This window comes from Aspergillus novofumigatus, assembly GCF_002847465.1.
Source record: "Aspergillus novofumigatus IBT 16806 chromosome Unknown P174scaffold_3, whole genome shotgun sequence".
NCBI lineage: Eukaryota > Fungi > Ascomycota > Eurotiomycetes > Eurotiales > Aspergillaceae > Aspergillus > Aspergillus novofumigatus.
Window position 1 is genome coordinate 2,189,110 of NW_020194276.1, and position 21,813 is coordinate 2,210,922.

General features: G+C 52.4%; 7 protein-coding genes across 7 annotated transcripts; 3 read left to right on the top strand and 4 right to left on the bottom strand.

The window, feature by feature from the left end:
- Positions 1–318: 318 nt before the first annotated feature.
- P174DRAFT_459082 (putative checkpoint protein kinase (SldA)) lies at positions 319–4,183 on the bottom strand (the record flags this gene model as incomplete). Its single annotated transcript, XM_024829733.1, has 4 exons — positions 319–2,549; positions 2,623–3,076; positions 3,189–3,780; positions 3,837–4,183. 4 exons carry the CDS (start codon positions 4,181–4,183, stop codon positions 319–321), a joined length of 3,624 nt encoding a protein of 1,207 aa, XP_024684157.1.
- A 593-nt stretch (positions 4,184–4,776) lies between these two features.
- On the top strand, positions 4,777–6,774 carry P174DRAFT_459083 (DNA-(apurinic or apyrimidinic site) lyase APN1; the record flags this gene model as incomplete). The annotated part of the gene is made up of 5 exons (XM_024829734.1): positions 4,777–5,252; positions 5,445–5,564; positions 5,621–5,755; positions 5,818–6,661; positions 6,697–6,774. 5 exons carry the CDS (start codon positions 4,777–4,779, stop codon positions 6,772–6,774), a joined length of 1,653 nt encoding a protein of 550 aa, XP_024684158.1.
- Positions 6,775–7,361: 587 nt separating this feature from the next.
- On the bottom strand, positions 7,362–11,471 carry P174DRAFT_419490 (putative nucleotide-sugar transporter; the record flags this gene model as incomplete). The annotated part of the gene is made up of 3 exons (XM_024824785.1): positions 7,362–8,738; positions 8,832–9,270; positions 11,326–11,471. 3 exons carry the CDS (start codon positions 11,469–11,471, stop codon positions 7,362–7,364), a joined length of 1,962 nt encoding a protein of 653 aa, XP_024684159.1.
- Positions 11,472–11,708: 237 nt separating this feature from the next.
- P174DRAFT_459086 (glycoside hydrolase family 15 protein) lies at positions 11,709–13,884 on the top strand (the record flags this gene model as incomplete). The annotated part of the gene is made up of 4 exons (XM_024829735.1): positions 11,709–12,537; positions 12,597–13,469; positions 13,522–13,586; positions 13,657–13,884. The coding sequence occupies 4 exons, from the start codon at positions 11,709–11,711 to the stop codon at positions 13,882–13,884; spliced, it is 1,995 nt and encodes a 664-aa protein (XP_024684160.1).
- Positions 13,885–14,044: 160 nt separating this feature from the next.
- Positions 14,045–15,793, bottom strand: P174DRAFT_440141 (anticodon-binding domain-containing protein). Its single transcript, XM_024826986.1, has 3 exons — positions 15,203–15,793; positions 14,618–15,113; positions 14,045–14,541 (listed from the first exon to the last, which is right to left on the bottom strand). The coding sequence occupies exons 1-3, from the start codon at positions 15,334–15,336 to the stop codon at positions 14,380–14,382; spliced, it is 792 nt and encodes a 263-aa protein (XP_024684161.1). The 5' UTR covers positions 15,337–15,793; the 3' UTR covers positions 14,045–14,379.
- Positions 15,794–16,095: 302 nt separating this feature from the next.
- On the bottom strand, positions 16,096–17,821 carry P174DRAFT_440142 (NADP(+)-dependent, decarboxylating phosphogluconate dehydrogenase). Its single transcript, XM_024826987.1, has 3 exons — positions 17,196–17,821; positions 16,700–17,128; positions 16,096–16,640 (listed from the first exon to the last, which is right to left on the bottom strand). The coding sequence occupies exons 1-3, from the start codon at positions 17,718–17,720 to the stop codon at positions 16,200–16,202; spliced, it is 1,395 nt and encodes a 464-aa protein (XP_024684162.1). The 5' UTR covers positions 17,721–17,821; the 3' UTR covers positions 16,096–16,199.
- Positions 17,822–19,514: 1,693 nt separating this feature from the next.
- On the top strand, positions 19,515–21,115 carry P174DRAFT_440143 (RNP domain protein). The gene has a single exon (XM_024826988.1). It carries the CDS (start codon positions 19,947–19,949, stop codon positions 21,048–21,050), a length of 1,104 nt encoding a protein of 367 aa, XP_024684163.1. The 5' UTR covers positions 19,515–19,946; the 3' UTR covers positions 21,051–21,115.
- The last annotated feature ends 698 nt before the right edge of the window (positions 21,116–21,813 follow it).

Sequence of the window (21,813 nt, forward strand, 5' to 3'; positions counted from 1 at the left end):
CCTTATTGCTTGCATTAGATTCAGACCTCAGACTTCGTCAGCGAGTGCCAATGTCTGCAATTTAATCAAGCCATCCATTTACTTTCTACTCGGAAGATTTGCATAAGCGTAGGCCTCGCTATGAACAATCCATTTGCAAAAGAAATAGGTAAGGTAAAGTAAAGTATGATCAGGAATTAACCGAGTCTGAAATCCAACGCCAACGCTGCCGGAGAGGAGAAACAAAAGGCAAAGAAAGGCAACAGGGTATAAGATGCGGGATCGTAACCATCATTAGAATAGGATGTATCAAATCAAGTCAAGCAAACGACAAGGCAGCTAGCTCCGTTCCAATCTCTTCTTTTTCTCGGCGAAAACAGCCTCCAGCTTCCGAATTTGCAGACCAAGACCTTTCTTCTCGGCGTTTGCGAGCAGCCAGGCTTCCATCTTCTCCCGCACATAGCGCATGGAATGAGTGACAGGGAGGATTGGCTGGTTCTCAGCGTTGGGGAGATCCCCATCCGGGCCCACGGCGTCGAGTTCCATGCGCGTCCAGCGCTCGGTATATGGGTTGAGTAACAGGTCGAAAACGTCGGTCCAGATCTCCCGGTCCCAGTACCGTTTCAGTGACTCGCGGATGCGGTACGTCCGCACGGACGCCGAGCCGCCTTCGCTTTTCCGGACCGGAGTCGACTCGATGTATTTCCCGAAAAGCATGACGTGCACCGTTCCCGCGAGGCCGTACAGATCGATCTGGTGCGTCCAGGGTCGCATCTCGCGGATCTCGTTGCATTCGTGTTCGCCGGTCTCCCAGTCGGCAATGAACTGTACAGAAGGCCGGAATGCTCGCATGTCTATACCGCGGCCGAAATCGATGAGCGACAGGCCCTTGTTGCGCCAGCCGCACAGACCGCGAGGTGAGTAGTAGATCTCGCGCGGGTCGGTGATCTCTTCTTCCAAGTGGATCAGAGAGGTCGCAGTGGCCTTGTCGTCGAAGCGAATGAGACAGTTGTCAGCTTTGATATCACCGTGCAGGATGCCGCACGAATGAAGGGCCTCAACGGTCCGGAATAGCTCCACAGTGAAGAACATGGCAAGAGCCTCGTCCAGACCGCCTTCTCCAGTGCCATTGGCCTTGATTGACTCGTTGCGCATATGATTAACCAGATCCAAGAGTGTTCCCTGTCCGCGGTAATCTTCCACGAGAATGCTTTCCCCTCTGTACACGTGAAGCTCGTGGGCGCGGATGATACTGTCAGTCGCACGGGATAGCTCTGGTAATTGGCTTAAGCGTTCGTGAGCGACCCGAATCATGTAAAATTCCCATGCGTTTGGAGGCCCGACTTCCAGTTTGATCGCTTCGAAGCCATAACGGGAGTTACTGCGGGTTATCGTTTTTCTTCCGTTCGTAGATTGGGAATCTCGACTGTCATCGTCTGCGGGTTCGACTTCCGAATCGGAGGACGGGCAGTCCTCGAGGCTCTCGACACTTTCCGCAAGGTACACCGGCGCATAGGCTCCGGCTCCAAGTTCTCGCCTGATGATATAACATCTCTGTGCTCCGGGTAGTTCGAGAATTGGCACATCGAAGGACGCTTCGTCACCGCTTCGAGGACGCTTCACATGTGTTTTGATAAACTTCTGGATCGCAGGCGCATAGTGGCTTTCTACTTCAAGGTGACCATGGTACCCAGGGTAGGATGCGAGCGGCGGATCCACGGCCTGAAGAATGGTGTTGCGAATGTTCTTGTCTGTGGGATTACACTGGGCATCGTCGATAATAACCCGATGCTGTTGTTGTTCCTTCAAGGGCGATAGTATCTTAAGGCCGGAGCGAGCTTTCTTCACTGTTGGACTCATCGCGACATCCTCAGAGAACACAGTGAGATTCTCAGTTTGCTGCGGTGTTGCACCAATCAGCGGAGTGGTAAAGAGGTTTCCCATCTGCGGTTTGGATGGCGTTTTGGTGTTGTACAGTGTGTTTCGAGCTGCTGTCATGGAAGGGAGAGAGTGCTCAGTTTGCTCCACGATCGGTGTCATAAAAGGTAGACGATTTTGCGCGACTACTGCAGGATCTCGATACGGACCATAAGGTGGATTATAGTCCTCTGGCATCTCAGGCACAAACCTTTCTCTCCTGCTTGTCTCTTCAGCGTCCAATGTGTTCTCATGGGGTGAGACGGGATCCACTCCCAGTGAATGCGTTGGGTCCTCTTTAGTGGAGAACTGAGTCCATTCACCGTCAACAACACTCTCGGCCTGCGTCTGGTCTTCAAAGTCCTCCTCCTCGGCTTCACCATCAGATCTGTGGAAGGTAGTTGTCTCGTCGTCGCAGAAGTCACTGGAGGTGACGGAGATGCGACCAGTACATGTGCTCTCACCAGCACTCGTGTAGTCGTCATCCTCAAAGTCACTACTATCCGCTACATTCTCTGTCTCTGCTTTGAGTGGCTGATTGAAGATGCTGTAGATCTCGTCGGTTGCAGCGCGAGTATGGATTGTCATTGTCGGCTCAGCCGTGCTCTTGCGCCGAATCTTGCCTCCTGTCGGAGAGTCGAACTTCATTTTGACTGGAGAGTTTGTCAACAGTTAGTGAGGAATTCATAATTGAGGGACGAGAACCCAGTAGGAGATACTACTTACTTGTTTGTGTCTCGCCTTTGACTTCTCGTAGTTTTATTTTCCGTGCTTTGCCAGCTTTGCTCTCATTCAATCCATCTTCAATCGCCCGCTGCGTCCCTTGTGAGCCTGTATCTTTCACGTTCAATTTTTGACTAAATTGCTCTGACAATCCCTGATCCAGACTTTGCTCAATCACATTTCCCGCCGGAGGCTCTGAACCAGCGACATTGCCAGATATCTCTTTGAAAGGTGCTTTCTGCGAGCGCCAGACTTTATCCATCCACCCACGGCGCATAGCCCGTAGTTCTTCAAAGCTGATCTCTTTGGTTGGATCCCTATAATCAGGATATACTGCCTCAAGATTGACGAAAACGCGCTCTCGTCGTCCGGTTCGAGGATTTACCGCTTCCCTTACATGATGATCTGGAACTTGTTTTGCTTGCATCGTTTCTGCGACAGATAGATTTGGATTTGACTGAATACATGAAAACGTAAACCGAGATTCGGTACATGCCACCAATTAGTCCTGTGATCGTAAATATATGGAATTTCAAGAAAGGGTGACAGAACAGTAAACATGAACTCACCTCATCCCTGAAGATCGGCATCTTCTCCTTCGGAGCAGCCTTCTTTCCTGCCTTCAATGTCTCCCCAGCCCACGGCTTCGCCTCCACGCTGTTTTCCTTACGTCTCTCGTGCATCGACCCAATGCTGTCCCATCCCTTGGTCTGTCCTGATACAGCGGGCTGGCTTGCTGCTGAGTCGGCGTCCGAAAAGATAGCCATCTTCGGCTTCCCGGTCTTCGTCCGCGGGGCAGCCGCAGCAGCGGCAGGAGCGGGGCGTTGAGTTTGCGGATCAGCAGCCGGGGGTGCAGACAGAGAAAACGGATCGACCTTCGCAGCCAGTGCGGGTCGCACCGCTGGTAAAGCGGGTGATGATGGTCCATTATCCTGTGTGCGCTGCTCGTAGCGCTTCTGAAACTCGCTGTATTTGCGGATCAATCGTTCAGTTGGTCGAGCTTCACGGTCAACCCCCAGTCTATACACTTCTTCGGCTTGCGTCCAACGTCCAGCGCCTTCGAGCCAAGCGGCGAACTCTTCATAAAAAAGCGCGAGCCCTTCACCGATATGGTGACGTGCTAAAAATGCAAAAGTCTCGCGCGGAGAGTCTGAAAAGAGCCTAATGTAGTGAAGCCATAGCCGCAGATAGCGGGGTCATTCTTGTAGTGGGCTGACGAGAGGAATGCCCTGACGGCGCGTTCAAGTAGAGGAAGAAGACCGGACTCGGCGGTTGCTTGTGCAGAGGGGTATGCGTTCAGTGCCCATTTCACGTAGCGGTCATAAATATCAAGCGGGTCGTCTGAGTCGTCAATAGCCTGCAGTTCTGCCTCGTACTCCTGTCGAATGGCATCATTCAGTGTCCTTGTTTCGTTGGGTGATGGAGCCGCGAGTTTATCACTAGGGTCTCTGGGTGAAAAGATGCGAGCAAGCTCCTTGGCTGAGCGTCCTCCTGGTAATGATTGAATGTTCTCCTTCTGATTCTCGATGATATCAAAATTGATGAGATCCTCGGAGGCCGCCATGGCGGCGACAGATAAACAAGCGTGCGGTCCCAAGGGACTGTTCTGGCGTGAGTCGTGAAAATATTCGTCAAGGGCACAAATCGTCAATCCCAATTCGAGTGCGTCAGATTGCCGATTGAGGAAGTCGGAAAAGTCGTGAGTCGAAGGATTGTTGGACAAGGTCGAGAGAAAAAGTTGAGGTCGATAGCTACGCAAGTTTCCGTTTATCGATAAACAGCCCCTTTCGGTTGCCCTGGCTACTGGTCACGTGTACGCTATCCTCTACTTGGTAATATTCGAAGGACGGCCTCGCCTGTTGGAAGCTGCAAATTTACTAGACGAAGTCTCACATGAAATAATGAAGGACGTATAGACGTTTGTGCTTTTGGAGACATATGATAGTCTATAAAATAATTAAGAAATATTGGTAAATTGAGTGTGCAGTGACACTCGGATGTCACGTCGCAGTACCACGCGTCTAACTACGATTCTCCGCCTCCGCGAACATTGAAGCATCAAAACTGAGCCAACTCAACTCGACACCTTCAACTGGGGTATTCTTATTGTTGCGCCTTCTTCGTTTCTGTAACATACTATATGGTCCTCCAGACTCGATGCCACCACGATCCCGCAATGTGACGTCCGGCGCCGTCTCCGAATCCTCCCCGCTGAGCCCGAGAAGAAGCGACCCAACGAAGAACAAAAAGAGAGACATTGACGAGCTGCAAGAGCAGAGCTCACCGCTGAGGCGATCCAAGCGGTTCAAGTCGACCGAGGCATTAAATGCTTCGCCAGTCCCAGGCCAGTCCGAAATCATCGACGGCCCATCTGCTGTCGATTTGAGGCAAAAGAAGCCGGGAGTGTCTCCACAAAAGAGGAAATCACAGCCTAGAGTTTCGGTAAAGGAAGAAGTCGAGGAGGACATCGAGATAACCGTTAATACGAAGCTGGAAAAAGGGAGTCAGGCAGAGCCAGACAACGCAGATCAGACCACTACAGTGACGGGAAAGATCTCGAGAAAGAGGAAGACCAAGCGGGAAAAGGAGCTCGAGATGCCTCCTCTGAGAGCCAGAACTCAAGGTGTGCGCATGTGCGTAGGGGCCCATGTCAGTGCCGCAAAAGGTTGGATCCTCATCTGTTACTCGATAGGCATTTCCCTGGCAGAGCTAATCATGTTCATGACGTTAGGAGTTTTCAATGCCGTGCATAACAGCATGCACATCGGGTACTATAAGAAGATCCTGGCCGATTGAGTATGAATGTTGGCTGATGTGACCTCTAGTGGTAACTCATTCGCCCTCTTCCTAAAATCGCAGAGGAAGTGGGAAAACCCTCCCCTGCAAGATGATCATCGAGATCAGTTCCGTCAGATGTGTCTGGAACACAAGTATGACGGCGCAAAGTAAGTACACAGAGTCACCGTGACTTTATTGACCTGACAATACTGACCAGGCACAGGCACATACTCCCCCATGGCTCATATCTCGTCAACCTAGCACAAGAGGACAAGACCAAGGCCAAGCAGGCATACGATTCGTTCGTAGACGATCTCCGCCGCTGCGAAGCGCTTGGAATCACTCTCTACAACTTCCAGTGAGGCTCAGATCATCACTACCAGTACCACTCCGGTCATTCACTAACCATCCATCCCATAGCCCCGGAAGCGCCAACCAAAGCAGCCTCTCGGAGGCCCTCTCAAGGCTCGCCAAGGCCCTGACCAACGCCCTCGAAGCCACCTCAACCGTCGTCCCCGTCCTCGAGACGATGTGCGGCCACGGCACCACAATCGGCGGCTACCTCCCCGAGTTCCGGGATCTCCTCGCCCTAATCCCGCGCGAGCACCACCCCCGCATCGGCATCTGCATCGACACCTGCCACAGCTTCGCAGCAGGATACGACCTCTCCTCGCCAGCAGGCTACCAGTCCTTCATGAAGGAATTCGAAGACCAAATCGGCCTGCAGCATCTCCGCGCCCTGCACCTCAACGACTCCAAAGCCCCGCGCGGCAGCAAGCGCGACCTCCACGCCAACATCGGCACAGGCTTTTTGGGTCTTCGCGCCTTCCACAACATCATGAACGACCCGCGCCTCGAAGGCCTTCCCATGATCCTCGAGACGCCCATCGACCGCCCCGCCAACCCAACCGCCGCCGCAAACATCAAGGACGAAGCAAGTGACGCCGAGGCCGACCCGGCCGCTGACTCCGAAGTTGAACCCGAGCAAAACAGCAAGAAAAAGACCCCCAAGCGGACCAAGTCCAAACCCGCCGGCGCGAAGGCTCTCGTTCCGGACCCATCCGTCTGGGCCCGCGAAATCGCCCTCCTCGAGTCCCTCATCGGCATGGACCCCGAAAGCCCCGAGTTCAAGGCCCTCGAGGCCCAGCTCGCCGAGGAGGGCCGCGAATTCCGCGCGAAACACCAGGAGCAGTATGAGCGGAAACTGGCGGCCGAAGAGAAGAAGAAGAATAAAGCTGCGGGCGCGGGGAAGGGCCAGAAGACGGTGATGGAGATGATGCAGACCTCGGGGAAGAAGAGGAAGGGGCTAAAAAGGAGGCTGAGAGCGAGAGCGAGAATGAGTTAGAGAGTGAGGATGAAGGATGTCAGAGCCATTGATTAGCCGCAATTTGACTGCGGCTCTTATGTACTACGTGACTCTTAAATGATTTCGAACGGATGACACTACGCATGATGCTATCTAAGAAAATTGATGGCTGGAAATTATGCTTGCCATTACTTCAACTCTGATAGAGCGAGGTATCAAACAATATCACGTTGCAACATGGGTATTGTCATGCGAGATTTCAAACTAACTAAGGAACCAAGACCAATAGGCCAACTCGGAGGATATATAGACAGCATTGTCAAAGTAATCATTGGTATCACTCGAAAACGAAAACGGAAACATCCCGTCAACCCGGGACGTCAATTGCAACTATGTGCACGAGCTATTCGCAGCTCGATCATCTATACCTCCCCACGAGTTTCGATGACAGAAATCCACTGATGTCCACCGTGTATATCAATAACGATACCCAGGGTGACCATCCAAGCACCGCCCTTTTCCCGTCCCGCTAGTTCCAGACTGACAGGATGGGAAGATTTGCAGGATACGCCTTGCCACGGACAGAAGCCGAGCACAGGGACTTGAAACCAAACCAGTGGCTTCGATGGAAAGAGTCGTACAATCCAAGTGCACCTGGTCAAGATCTTTCTCCCGACACTGCCCGCTCGGTGGACGGCTGCAAGTTCCCTCCAGCGCTGGGGCCTCGTCCCACACGGGGCGGAAATTGGGAGTCGGCGGTCAGGACTACCGGCGGTGCGGACTTGAGCGGAGACGGACCAGCCAGACGCGGGGAGAACGGTCGACTCTCGTTATCGCTCAGATTCCCGGTGGAAATTGTGAGTCCATGAATGTTGCTACTGGCCCCGCTGGCCCGCACTTGGAACGAGCGCCGATCGCCAATCAAGCCATCGACGGGAGCGAGGTTGTCACCTGTAGGCACTGGCGACACCGGAGTGACCATGCTGGTTTCCGGATCGCTAATTCTGTGATACGTTCCACGCGAACGGGAACGAGCACGACCGGAGTCGTCACTTTCCGAGTCCAAGTTCGGGCTGCGCTCCCAGGTGCCTCGTTGTGCCTCGGAACGCATCTTGGAAATCTTCATGTAGTTGTAGCAACCAATACTGGCAATGGTAATAAGCAAACCCGCAATATTGACCGCGGTCAATTGGTCATGGAACACGACGCCTGCTGCACTGATCGTAATGACTTCCTTGAATATGCCGCAGATACTTAGTGTGACAACAGAAGAACGTTTCAGTAGAGCGAATTCGGCTGAGATCATGCAAAAGGCCAGCACCCCGGGGAAGATTAGCAGGAAGACGGCAAAGACGCCGCCATGAGTCTCTGACAGAGCGGCAAAGCCGTCGGCGATCTTGGCAGGGCCTTCAACGGTCAGAGCGATGACAATCAGCGAGACAAACATGACGGGAGTGAGGAAGAAGAGGGTGGAGAAGGGGTTGGAGGTAGCCGGATGCCGCAGGAGTAGAATCTGAGTCAGTCCCCAGCGGAAACCCGAAAAGAAGGCGGAGGCGATGACTAGAGCGAAGCCCACAGCATTGAAGGCTGTTTCTCCGGCGACCATCATGACCACGCCGACGGTCATGGTGGCTATGACAAAAATCAACTTGACGGAGGGCGTCTCCAGTCGGAAAATGAAAGCGAAGAGAAGGACGAAGGCGAGAGCGGAGGATTTGCACATGGTGAGGAAGGTGAGGGAAATGAACTTGAGGGACATGTTGCCCAGCCCGATGTCGAGGGACGTCGCTGCGCCGCAGGGAACGAGCCGGGTGAGGTAGAAGAGTTTTGTGAGAATGGGAGTCGATTCGGAGGCATCATGACTGTTTCTGAACGGTGAACCGGACGAGGTGGACGAAGGGTGTCGCGGGCGCAGCGCTGGGATCAACCAAAGAATGAAGGATGCCAGACTGAACTGCACGAGCATATGCAAGCTAGTCGTAAAGAGAGGAAAAGGAAACACAACACGGTCTTCGGAGAACATCCATTTGTTGTACTAGTTAAGCAGAGGAAAGAGAGTCAGTATGCAAAGTCTAGAGTTCGGCTTCTCCCCGCAAAAGGCAGGGGTCGGGGATGATGGATCACTTACAACGGAGATCGACAGAGAAAAGAAGTACCACAGAAGGATGAGACACGCATTGACAAGCAGTCTCTTGACGACGTTCCGATCTGCTAAGCCCATCGAGAGGATATCATATCGGGAGGACTTGACATCAGCTATGCGAGCATCCAATTGCCTCCGTTGTTTCCTCCGTCGGCGTCTCTGACGTCGTTGTTTCGCTGTGAGACCGGTTTCTTCATCATCGTGGAGCTCATCGTCAGAGCTCACATAATCCATCTCCACACTTTCTGCGATTGAAGATAGATCGGAGACGTCTGCGTCATCGGCCGTCAAGGGTTTCTGTTCGTCGCGCTTGTAGTTGACCGCCTCGCCAATGGCTCTGGAATGATCCTCCCTCTGTTCGGTCGGGGCGGCCAGCGATGAGGGTCCTGCGCCTGTGAGGACGGAGCTTCGACGTCGATGGTGACTTCCAGCCGGTGACAGCCCCATTTTGTAAGGTTTATATGTAGAGGTAAAAGGGGAAAAAGGAGAATAAACAAGGGAAAAGGATAAGGAGAGACACAGCGAGGGAGGAAAATACGGATCTGCTAGGGCGCAGTGGAATCCATCAGCGATTGATAAATAAACGCGAAGATTTGCCCCAGTGGATGACAGTCGGATTGAATGAGATCACAGCTGGAGAGCTCGAGGGAATTGATAAGGGCACAAAGGAATGCAGAGTCGAAGATCAATTGATCTGACAGGTCTCGTGGGAGATGCAGGGATATCGACAGTCTTCCGTATGGCAGAAATGAATGATAATACTGACAATAAGACTGCTCACAGGGAGGAGCAAGAGGAAAAAAGGAAAAAGAAAACAAAAAGGAAAGGAATCAATGCAGCCCAGGACGAAAGGGGTAAAAATGAGAGATATTGCAGGTAGGCAAACTTCTTGTCGTAGATACAGAGAAAAGGAAAAGTGAAGACACCGCCCCGACTTGATGCAAGGGCGCGATGGGTTGGGATGGAGGAAATAACGAAGTTTATTAGGAGTAAAAGAGGAGGAAGAACTTAGGATACTAAGATAGATGGATGGATAGATCTAGTTCTTAGTTTACAGTCATCAATCAGGATCATGCCTAAATGACCTTTGACGAGTTCTCTACTTTTAATTCTGCTTTTACTCCATAGTTATCTGTCCATCTTATTATTCTAGTCTAGTCTATGTATCTGCACAGATCATTAATTCCACTCTGCAAAGGCTGCAATATCAGAAAGTCGTGTGAGTTGATCAACAGACAACAGCCCCCAGATCCAAACTTTAGGGAGTGAGGGGTCAGGTAACCTTTGGCCGACGATCCCCTACAAAAGGTACCTTGGGCAGGGACATCCTCCACAGGCCATAGTTAACAATAACCATGATGATATCCATGATCCATTGTTATCATTCATTGCCTGGCCTAACCTGGCATGATGTCAATGACAGAAGACAAGAAATTTGTACCCGAAACAAGGTCATCACACTGTTGTGATACTGACTGAAGCAAAAGACAGTAATAAATGACTCTCCTCTGCCTGTGATACCTCGCTAATAATGATAATCAATGGAGAACTGACTCTTGGCTGCTTTAGCCCCCTGTTAGTCCTCTTCGTCTTGCCTAGGAAGAGTCTAGTCGTTGGGTCCGGCTGACCCTAGATTCCTTTTAACCTCCCTGTAAGAGGCCCCGAAATCTCTGATAATGCACGGAAGTTGTGCCTTGTGGATGAAAATCCTGTAGGGTCATCATTTGCTGTTGGTCCCTTCCGGACGATCCGGGGTTAATATCATAATCGTTATCATTCTTCATGATTCTTATCATCCTTAATATCCTTCCTTGATGCCAATGAAGAAAGCTATCCGAAAGGGTGAAAGACAATCCAGTCTTCCAGGCCAGCCCATGGATAACCATCTAGGATCTAATTAAGCTAACCTTGACGAATGTTTATAAGAAGGTCCAATTGCCTACCTAACCATGAAGAATGTCTCAACCGATTAATAATAATAACAATGCGGTCAATATTAATATTGTTCTCAGCCACAATTGGTGGATGCCATGTCCGAGGCCGATACTTCATGCCTTACTCCGTAGGCCGAAGCCCTACAACTTATGCAACTATGATGAAGGGCATGATATCACAGTCTCGACTAAATGCAGGGATTATACAGGTCTTTGACGACCTTGATGACATTCCGTCCTGATTGAAGATAGAAACCATCTTGAAATTACCAAAGTTGACTAAGAGGAACTTGCATAGTTATAGAGATGGAGAAAGGAGAAGAGACGGTGAGAAGTCACGGGAGCAACAGTGATTGTTATTCTTGGCGAGTCGAAAGGTACACCATACTCCGTACTCCATAGAAATCCGGATATGCATCTCCAAGGCTGGACTCTTCCAGCCCAAATCAACAACCTCCAACCGAGGATGTATGATCTATCACATACTGGATAAAACTCAATGAGCTTCGGATGTGCATATGATTCGGCGCCTTCGAATCTCTCACGGTGATGGTTCAATTCCATCATCTGCATCGCTGGAGCTTCCCATGGCCAGGCTCTCTCCTTCATAGTGCAGTCCCGATACGGTGACTGCATCGGAATAGAAGAAAGCAGAGGATATCACGATCATGACCACCAGCATCATCATCATGTCGTTGCTATGTCCAGAAGCACCAGGGATGAAATAATCCTTAGAGGGATATTACGAGACAGTTTGGCCCTATACGGGCCGCCCTCTCATCAGCTTCTTCCATCCCCTGTGCTGTCTAGCAACTCCAGCCATTGCAGACACGCAATAGCTGAATTTGATACTCAAAAGAGAATCACCATTATCCTCAACTACGTCCGTGATCTCTGAGGAACACCCCTTCTCTCTCTGATCATCGTCATGGCCACTACCTACAATGCCATAGAAGACTACGGGCTCATCGGGGACATGCACACCTGTGCCCTTGTGAGCAAACAGGGCAGCATGGATTACATGTGCTGGCCTGTCTTTGACTCTCCGAGCGTCTTCTGCCGCCTGCTAGACACCCAGAAAGGGGGCTACTTCAGCGTTTGCCCGCCTACATCTACCCCCAATATCCTCAATAAGCAGCGGTACCTGCCGTACTCCAATATGCTCGAGACCCGATGGACCAACGAGGATGGCGTGGTGACCATGCTCGACTACTTCCCCGTGGCCCCCAAGAAGAGCGCCCAGTCGGCCAGGATCCTGTCCGGGTATTGTCCCTGCAACGAGCCCGGGGTCAACCGGTTCAAGTCCGGGCTGCGGCACTCCGGCGTGGTCAGGAAGCTGGACTGCAGCCGGGGCAATATGGACTTGCAAGTGGAGATCTTCCCCGCGTTCAACTACGCCCGGGACGCCCACACCACCCGGTCCAAGCTCAACGACAATCTGAGCAAGCATCAACTCCAGACCGTTCACTTTGAGAGTGACACGGAGAAACTCCAACTGGAGATCTTCGCCCATTCCAAGCAGGTCGAGAGGGTGGGATATCCCCAGGTGAAGTTCAGCATCGAGGACAAGCCAGGCATGCAGGGCCGCGGCCTGGTCGCTTGGATCAAACTGTCCCAGGGCCAGAGCATGACCTTTGTCATCCACAGCCCCGAGAAGATCCTGCCCAGCGACGCCATGATGGAAGCCTACCTCGACAAACTGGAGGAGGAGACGTTCGACTACTGGACCGGGTGGACCCGCCAGTGCACCTTCCGCGGTCACTACCGGGAAACCGTGGAGAGGAGCCTGCTCATTCTTAAGCTACTGACGTACAAGCCCACGGGGCCATCGTGGCGGCGCCCACCTTTTCCTTGCCGGAGAACGTGGGCGGCGGCCGCAACTGGGACTACCGGTACTCCTGGGTCCGGGACACGGCGTTCACGCTCTACGTCTTCCTCAAGATGGGCTACAGCGAGGAGGCGGAGGCGTACGTGAACTTCATCTTCGACCGGATCTTCCCGCACGCGCAGCAGGAGGCCGGGCCGGGCTCGAAGCGGCCCTTCCTGCCGCTCATGTTCACCATCCGCGGCGAGTACGAGATCCCCGAGGTGGAGCTGAGCCATCTGGAAGGGTACAAGTGCAGCAAGCCCGTGCGCATCGGCAACGCGGCCGTCTTCCACACGCAGCTGGACATCTACGGCGAGCTGCTGGACAGCATCTACCTGTACGACAAGCACGGCAACCCGATCACCTACGACCAGTGGCTCGCCATCCGGCGCATGGTCAACTACGTGATCGAGGTGCGCCACGAAAAGGACATGTCCATCTGGGAGTCCCGCGGCCAGATCCAGAACTTCCTCTACTCCAAGATCATGCTCTGGGTGGCCCTGGACCGCGGCGTGCGCCTCTGCGAGAAGCGCTCCAGCCTGCCCTGCCCGGACCGCCTCAAATGGATCCAGATCCGCGACGAGCTCTACGACGAGATCATGGAGCGCGGCTACAACTTTGACCGCGGCCACTTCACCCAGAGCTACGAGAGCCGCGACGTCCTCGACGCCGCCGTCATGATCGCCCCGCTCGTCTTCTTCTGCCCGCCCAACGACCCGCGCTTCGTCAGCACGCTGGAGAAAATCCTCCAGAACCCCAATGAGCAGGGCCTCTCCAGCGCAAAGATGGTCTTTCGCTACGACCACGAGAAAGCTCGCGACGGTACCCATCCCATCATCTCTTCTTATTCCCATGACTAAACAAAACATAACAGGCGTCGGCGGCCGCGAAGGCGCCTTCATCATGGTGACATTCTGGCTCGTCGAAGCCATGGCCCGCGTAGGTTCTACTGTCTATTCCTCCCCCCCCTCCTAATCACTTACTAAAAAAAGGAGGAAAAACAAACCAGGCCGCAAAATACAACGTCCCCATCCCGAACCTCTGGAAACTCGCCCTCGCGCACTTTGACAATATCCTCTCCTACTCGAACCACCTGGGCATGTTCTCCGAGGAGGTCGCCATCTCCGGCGAGCAGATGGGGAATACCCCGCAGGCGTTTAGCCATCTGGCCTGTATCAGTGCGGCGCTCAATCTTGAGAAGATCGGTCGTGATCAGGATGAGCAAAATTCTGCTTAGTTTGGGTTTTGTGGTTGCGGGGTGGTGGTTGTTGGTTTCGTTACGGTTTGGAGGTTATTCATTATTAGACTTTTCGCAGTTTGATTTTAGGTTCTTTAGTTTTTTCATAGGCTAGAAGCAAAAATAGGATTGTTTTCTCTTTACTTTACTCTAAGAGCAATTGAATTGTTCGTATGATCACTTAGGTTGGTTTGGGCAAGTGTCTACCAGCCAGGGACACTTGCATCCTATTCCCTCCCCGACCACCCTGCCTTCATAGGAATTGAGACAGCTCAGCATCCGGCGAGCTCTTCAATGTATGTTGTTGTCCGTTGCTATATTTCGTCTTCCATATCACCACCTTCTTCTATCTGTCTGGTTAAATGCATCATGTCGTCCAAGGCCCTATTCTCCTGCAATATGCTTGCTCTATTTTGGCGTGACAGGTGGTTTCACCCCACATACCGTCGCCTTGATTATGCCTAGGGAGTAAGCCTCTGAAAATTCAGATCCACGTTAACCGCCTTTCCTCTGCCCAGCAGCACCCGGCCCGGGTGAAGGACTTGCGCTAGCTGAGTTCCGAGTATCCTTGACCGATGCAGAGCGTGAAAAGGCCCCTGCCGTGCCGATCGTCGTACTGGCATTGCGAAGTTCAATCTTCTTGCGCTCCATTTCAAGCTGTATAACACGAGAACAGTTAGCTTTGGGGTTCCGCGGGCTGAAACGGGAACTGAAAGGGGTATGATGTACATACCACTTTGCGCACTCTGGTCAGAGCAGCCGTATCACCGGCCACGATTGATCGGCAATCATCTACATGATAAGGAGGCGCAATAATGACGGCGTCCGCCACGACAATGTTGGGTCCGTCCCACCGTGCCGGCATTGTGCGGCTAAACGCATCGAAGATCTCCTGTGCCTCCCTCGTGACACCCTTTCCACGCCGCGCTTCGCTCTCCTGCATTTTAGCTATGGCGCTGGCCTCTCGAGCCCTCAAGGCTCGAATGTCAAGCGCATGCACCGGAGGCACGGCATCGGAGAAGGAGGGCCCTTCAGCGGAGTTGGCAGTGGGAGCAAGAGACAGGAGCTGGAATGACTGGATCCGCGATACCGGGATAATGCGGTAATCGCCCGCTTGTGTCTGTTTGCCGTCGGCTGTATTGATAGCAACGAGATTTGTGATGGGACAGGCGGTGAATAGAGTGCCCTCGATCGTAGAAGATGTGGGGGGTGCAGTACTAATGCGAATGCTATCACGGGAAAACACTCAGCTAGAGAACATAGGGGGTTCTTGTAGGCTCCAGCTGCGCCAGAGCATCCCATGGGAAATAGTACTCACCGTGCGCCAATTGCGCCGCTCAATGCCACTTCCAACGGCACCATGGCAGCTGCCATTCCCGCACTCGTAGCTGCACCCGAGGGACCTTGCGCTGGTGCTTTCACTCCGACACCGTGGCGCTTGTTCTCTGCCATATGAATGCCGCCCTCGACAGAAGCAAGTTCGAAAGGAGGCAATCAAATACCCCTGGGTCTTCCGGAAACTGAAGCCAAGGTAGCTGCTGTATCGACGAGAATGCGCCGACCGAGCCGCAGTGGTACAAAACGGAAAGCCGACCGTAGGAAGTTGCTCCCAATTTTTCACTCAATGGATGTCGTCCCTTAATTTCAGGATGTCCGCCGCAATCAGTTCTTCGCCGCAGTGATGAAGTCGACCAGGTCCAACGAAGTGGGACGTTGCGGGAAGAGGGAAAGAGGTAGACAAAGGAGCGACGGCAGAAAGCAATAACAACGACAAGAATGAATCGATGCAACCAATACAAGAATGAAGAAAATCAACAATATTGGAAAAAAGAGTCACTGCCAAGCAGACAGGATGATTGGCTGTGGCTGCTGGCTCAAGACGAGGGAAGACAGTGGATGTCGTCGACGGAGAGAGTCACGGTGTTTTGGAGATGGAACAACGTTGCACTGCGGGCAGCTCATCACCGCCCCAATCGAGTCTAGCGGCATCAATGATGAGCAAAATCATGTATACAACACTTCCTCTCTCTACAGTAGCAATATGATGTCAAAGTATTTCTACATCGTTCGAAGGTCTTTTGATTCACTATGACTCGTACTAGAACCTTGTACTAGAACAGGAAAACATTCATCCATTTCCGTGAGAACTATTAAAGAAACATGCATCTAAGTACATTGATATAAGTCATTTTTTACCATCATCATCTATGTGGCTCCAAGCCATAGACAGGCCATACTGCAGTTCCGAGTCACTTTTTCCTCTCAGGGCAACGAGGTCTTACGTCCAGCGCAGTGCGTCGTGTCTCCGTCAGAATTTAAACAACGTAGGTGGAAGCGGACACGTCACCACCACGGCCGGTCCAGTTGACGTGGATATCCTTGCCCTCGGGGTAGTTCTCGTTGGCGCACTCGGGCTTGATGCGGAAGGTGTGAGCACCGAAGTAGTCACGCTGAGCCTGCAGCAGGTTGGCAGGGAGGTCCCGGGTGCGGTAGCCGTCGTAGAAGCTCAGAGCAGTGCTGAAGGCGGGAGTGGGGATACCCCAGAGGGCGCCCTTGCTGACAACGTTTCTCCAGCCCTGCTGAGCCTTCTGGATGGCGGCCTTGAAGAAGTTGTCGAACAGGAGGTTCTCCAGGTCGGGGTTGTTGCGGTAAGCGTTGGTGATGTCCTTGAGGAAGACGGAGCGGATAATGCAGCCACCACGCCACATGAGGGCAATGGAAGGCTTGTTCAGCTTCCAGCCGTACTCGCGAGCAGCCTAATCAATTATTGTCAGTTATTGCATGTAGCCTAGGGGCAGATGAGCAGTTGTCTTACCTCCTGAATGAGCATGAAGCCCTGAGCGTAGGAGATGATCTTGGAGGCATACAGAGCCTGCTCGAGGTCATCGATGAAAGCCTGCTTGTCACCGGTGAACTCGGGGGTAGGGCCATCGAGGAGGCTGCTGGCACGGATACGCTCGTCCTTGATGGCGCTCAGGCAACGGGCGAAGACGGCCTCACCGATCAGGGTGACGGGCATGCCGAGGTCGAGAGCGTTGATGGCGGTCCACTTGCCGGTACCCTTCTGGCCGGCCTTGTCGAGGATCTTCTCAACGAGGGGAGTGCCATCGTTGTCGTTGAAGTAGAGAACGTCACGAGTGATCTCGATCAGGAACGAGTCCAGGACACCCTTGTTCCACTTGGCGAAGACATCGGCAATCTCGTTGACGGGCATGCCCAGACCACGCTTCAGGATGTCATAAGCCTGTCGTCACGTTAGTGGCCTGTTCCTGCAGAGTATCTGAAAAGAAAAGAAAAAAGACGTGGCATACCTCGCAAATCAGCTGCATGTCACCGTACTCGATACCATTGTGAACCATCTTGACGAAGTGACCAGCGCCCTCGTCACCAACCCAGTCACAGCAAGCCTCACCGTCGCTCTTGGCGGCAATGCTCTGGAAGATGTCCTTGATGTGGGGCCAGGCCTCCTCGTTACCACCAGGCATCAGAGAGGGACCATAGCGGGCACCCTCCTCACCACCGGAAACACCGCTGCCGACGAAGCGGATGCCCTTCTCCTTCAGGTACCTGGTGCGGCGGTTGCTGTCGGGGAAGTGGGAGTTACCACCATCGATGATGATGTCACCCTCCTCGAGGTGGGGGAGGAGAGACTCAATGAAGTCGTCGACAGGCTTGCCAGCCATAACCAGCAGCATGATACGGCGGGGGCGCTTCAGCTTGGCGCAGAATTCCTCGATAGAGTGAGCACCGACAATGGACTTGCCTGGATTGAATCTGTTAGTTTGGCGTTCCCTCACTTGGAAACCTATCAGTGAGAGCCTCACCCTTGGCCTCATTTTCAAGGAAGCGGTCGACCTTGGAGGTCGTACGGTTGTAAGCGCAGACAGTGAAACCGTGATCAGCAACGTTGAGGATCAGGTTCTGGCCCATAACGGCCAGACCGATGAGACCGAAATCAGCACTAGGTAAAGGACGCGCCGGTGCGCCGACATTGATGCCGGCCAAACGGGCGCTTTAAGTCAGTTGGTAGATTCTCATGTAAAGAGTTGAGATAGAACTGGGAATTGATTCATTGGGGAGCTGAAAATGCATGGTTTCAACGGTGGTAGGGTTGAAAAATCAACAAGGCTCAATTTTGAGCTCCTTATAGCTCAAGAGCCAGGTTGTCCAGCGCAAGGTATAGCTTTGCGATGTTGCCATCAACGCCGCAAAGGTAGCGTAGGGGTTCGAAAACCACGGGATAGAGTGATGATGATGTAGTGGATGGAAGCGGATAAACTCAAAGAGTACTTACACAGCTTGGTCAGACATGATGTAAGATAGAGAAGAGGGTATAGATGGGATGAAGTTCAAGGAGATAGACCGTAGATGAGGAATCTACAGAAACAGCTCCAATAGAAGATGATGGAGAAGATGAGGGTATAGAATGGATAACGGAGAAGAAGAAAAGGAGAAGAAGGGAAGAGAGAAGAAGATAACAGAGCCGGATTATTATTATTATTTTATTACTAGGGATTAGGTGTAGTTAATTACGGACCTTGGATGCTGACGGAGCAACCTTCCGTCATGGTGGGACACAGCACAGGACAAGAAGTGGACAACGGGCGGGGCACCAGAAGGAAGTGAGGGAGCAGAGTCGTCCGGTGAGTTTGCAGTCTACGGAGACAGAGTAACGCTGGAAGCATCCATGGAGACTACGGATGATTACTTTAGTATTAGTTGATCATGAATCAATCCCACGGATGGTGGGATTGTTCGACAACTGCACCTGGCCTCGAGCACTACATAGGCAGTTACAATCCTCCTTTGTGAAGAACCCTGGATATGCCACTGTATACTCATACACACTCTCACAAGGTCCCTTAATAGTGAACAGAATGCCCCTCATTGTAGAAACAGAGCAAGGAACTTCGGAGATGACGGTAGTTGATGGCGGGGCACAGGAGCTGCACATGGAGGGGCAGACAGCCAAAAAATGAGCTGGACTAACTGGTAACGGTGCTAGTGTCTCCCAAGTCAGGTATGTTCGGTGAAGCAAAAGAGCCCATATACTTCCGATCACGATATGATAATAATTACTCCGTCTATCAAGATTAAGGTATTATTAGCCATGATTGCTAAGGCATGGCTACTTTTCTGTTATCTCCGTGGGAATGTTGGCTTTTATACTCGTCTGTACTCGGTTTTTAGTACCTTATACCATCCTCCTCCGGGCTTTTGTCGCATTCGGTCTAGCACTCTGGCAGTTTAAATGCATGAATACTGAACCCATCTGATAAGCCGTCAGTAGCACTCCAGGTTTTGCTACACCAGCGGAGTTTAGATGCGAATAATCGCCTAGAAGATGATTTTTCCACTCACCGGGATTTCAAGAACAACACAGCATCTCATGGATTACTGATGCAGAAGGTCTCGTCCCCCATGACGCCCGTTGCCGGCTATTGCATTACCCAAAGCGGCTTAGGGTGGGGGTTGCATCATTCTGTGGTAAATCCGTTGGGCGGCTTAGTCATTGAGTCCGTGGCTGAGCCGCTGCTCGGGAACAATGATTTGCCGCTAGCCGGAGACCTCTACGGCAGGCCAGAGGAACCAGCAGTGTTTTCTTTCTCTTGGCGCAACATGGACAGTAAGCTGGATTGACCTACCTCACTTGCCATTCAATCATCGCCTCTGGACAAAAACTCAAACCTCCTGTCGACGCCTTTCGCGACACACTCTCCCCGAAACATACCTTTGAGACACTTCAGCTTATCTTTCCGTTCTGCTCAAAAGTATTGACTGCCTCTTGCGTCTTTCGAGGCTACCACCAATCTTCCATTACTTTCTACGCCGTTGAACAGCGATTTGAAGAATACAAGTCGAGAATCCAGACTGCGATTGTGCATCATTCACTTGCCTCAAAATCAATATAGATTCACGATTCGGGACCTTTTTCAGGTGTGACGTCTGACGTGTGACTGCTCGTCAGTCAGGCCCTGAAGGTACGTGTCTGCTGCTACTCCTGCACGCGGCGCAATCAAACCATCCATACCGTATCTCTTGTTTCGAACGCTCCGTTCATCATGTCCTTTCCGCCACCTCCAGGTCTCAAACAAACGCCATCTTCGCTCCCCGCGCGGCCACCAGCATCCGCAGGCACAGCCGCCGCATCTTACCAACCTGCATATTCGGCCGCGCCCTCATATACGGCCCCAGCTGCCAGCAGCGGATATGGCGCGACTGGCGCTCGGACAGGCTATAATGCCTTCACAGCATTCCAACCTCGTGCCGTAGTTTCCAGCCAGCCTTACCGTACCAGCAGTCCAGCCGTCTCTACGCCGCCAGCTACTGCAGCGGGTTACTCGGCGCCGGCCGCTGCAAACTACGGCAGTTACTACTCTCAGACGCCGCAAACCTACCAGGGTGCACCGTCTTATTACGGCTCCGCCCAGTACAGCGACACCACCTATGGCCCGTCTGTGCCTCACATTCAGAATCCGTTCACCGCTACAGGGACGGGGAAGAATTACGGACGCAATGACTCCGGTCTAGATCCCGAGACAGAAGCTCAAATTGCGCAGTGGCAGAGCGCTTATGCCAACAAGGAGGAAGTTCCGGGAGGAGGCAAGGTAGCAGGTCGTCGCGACGGAGCTACGGGAATGCCAGGTGCTACCGTGGGAACCAACACACCGACCAGTGCAACAGCGGCGAGTACGCCCACACCTGCGCCAGGCCACCCAGAGCAAAATGCCAAGACCGTCGTGCGATCCGGCGGTGGCCAGACGTGGTCCGATCCGACTCTGCTAGAATGGGATCCGGCGCATTTCCGACTCTTCGTGGGGAACCTCGCGGGCGAGGTGACCGACGACTCGTTGCTGAAAGCATTTTCGAGGTATTCATCCGTTCAGAAAGCGCGAGTCATTCGGGACAAGCGCACGCAGAAGAGCAAGGGTTATGGATTTGTCAGTTTCAGCAACGGTGATGACTACTTCGCGGCTGCGAGGGAGATGCAGGGCAAGTACATTGGCTCACATCCGATTCTGCTGCGACGGGCCACCACGGAGATCCGTCCGACGACTAATACCAAGGGCGGGAAGAAGAACGCTGGCGGCCAAGGTGGAGGTCAAGCCGGGGGAAGGTCAAGCACGACGGCGTCAAGAAGCCGGGCAAGACGAGGGGCGGGCTGAAGATTATAGGTTGATCAGCATTTTCCATTGCGTATATCAATACTATCTATTAATGAATCGTAAGACATGTCATTTTGTGTATATGTACTGGTCGCATGTAGTATAAGTATAGTACAAATAATACCGTCGCAAGTATTTTCAATCAAACAATTGCATGATGTACCCAACTCCAAGCGCCATTGCCCATACTTGGACATCAATCAAACCCCAGAACCCAAGCATAACCCATATCCACGGAGGATGGATGCAAATATCTATGAGCGACATAGATCAATGTATAAATATGTTGTTTGTTCGTTTCTCGCTTCACCACAGCCCCATCGCTTCCGAAATAGAGTAGCGTCGAGCGAAGGCACAGCGTAGGCCTGATCCTCGCCAAACGGCGTGATTCATAAAGACATGGCGTAGTATAAGGTAATTCAAATCGTAATGCATAAAGTCATGCACAGCATAGAAGGAAGCTCGTGAGCGTGATCGTGATCGTGATCGTGATCGTGTCGACATAATCGATAAACAGTGATAAAGTGGAAAGGAGAGGTCACCCCGCCTCTTCAACGGTCTCCTCATCAACAGCCCGTTTCTTGAAGAAGGAGACGTGGTTTTGCATGGCGTAGATGCCGAAGCCGGCCAGCGCGAGGATGATGAAGATGATGATTATGATAATCGCGATGGTGATGTTTTTTTTGACCATTTTCGTTCGGTCCTTCTCCCCGGGGAGAAGTATATATATATATATAGATCTGAGGTGGAATGTAGATATGCA

What these genes read in the sequence shown, in the direction of transcription:
- P174DRAFT_440142 (XM_024826987.1), bottom strand. Translation starts at nt 17,720, where the DNA reads ATGAGGCCAAGGGTGAGGCTCTCACTGATAGGTTTCCAAGTGAGGGAA. An exon ending in ACATGCAGCTGATTTGCGAG is followed by an intron (nt 17,129 to 17,195) that starts GTATGCCACGTC and finishes ACGTGACGACAG; the next exon opens with GCTTATGACATCCTGAAGCG. An exon ending in GCTTCATGCTCATTCAGGAG is followed by an intron (nt 16,641 to 16,699) that starts GTAAGACAACTG and finishes ATAATTGATTAG; the next exon opens with GCTGCTCGCGAGTACGGCTG.
- P174DRAFT_440141 (XM_024826986.1), bottom strand. Translation starts at nt 15,336, where the DNA reads ATGGCAGAGAACAAGCGCCACGGTGTCGGAGTGAAAGCACCAGCGCAA. An exon ending in AGCGGCGCAATTGGCGCACG is followed by an intron (nt 15,114 to 15,202) that starts GTGAGTACTATT and finishes TTCCCGTGATAG; the next exon opens with CATTCGCATTAGTACTGCAC. An exon ending in TGACCAGAGTGCGCAAAGTG is followed by an intron (nt 14,542 to 14,617) that starts GTATGTACATCA and finishes CGTGTTATACAG; the next exon opens with CTTGAAATGGAGCGCAAGAA.
- P174DRAFT_440143 (XM_024826988.1), top strand. Translation starts at nt 19,947, where the DNA reads ATGTCCTTTCCGCCACCTCCAGGTCTCAAACAAACGCCATCTTCGCTC.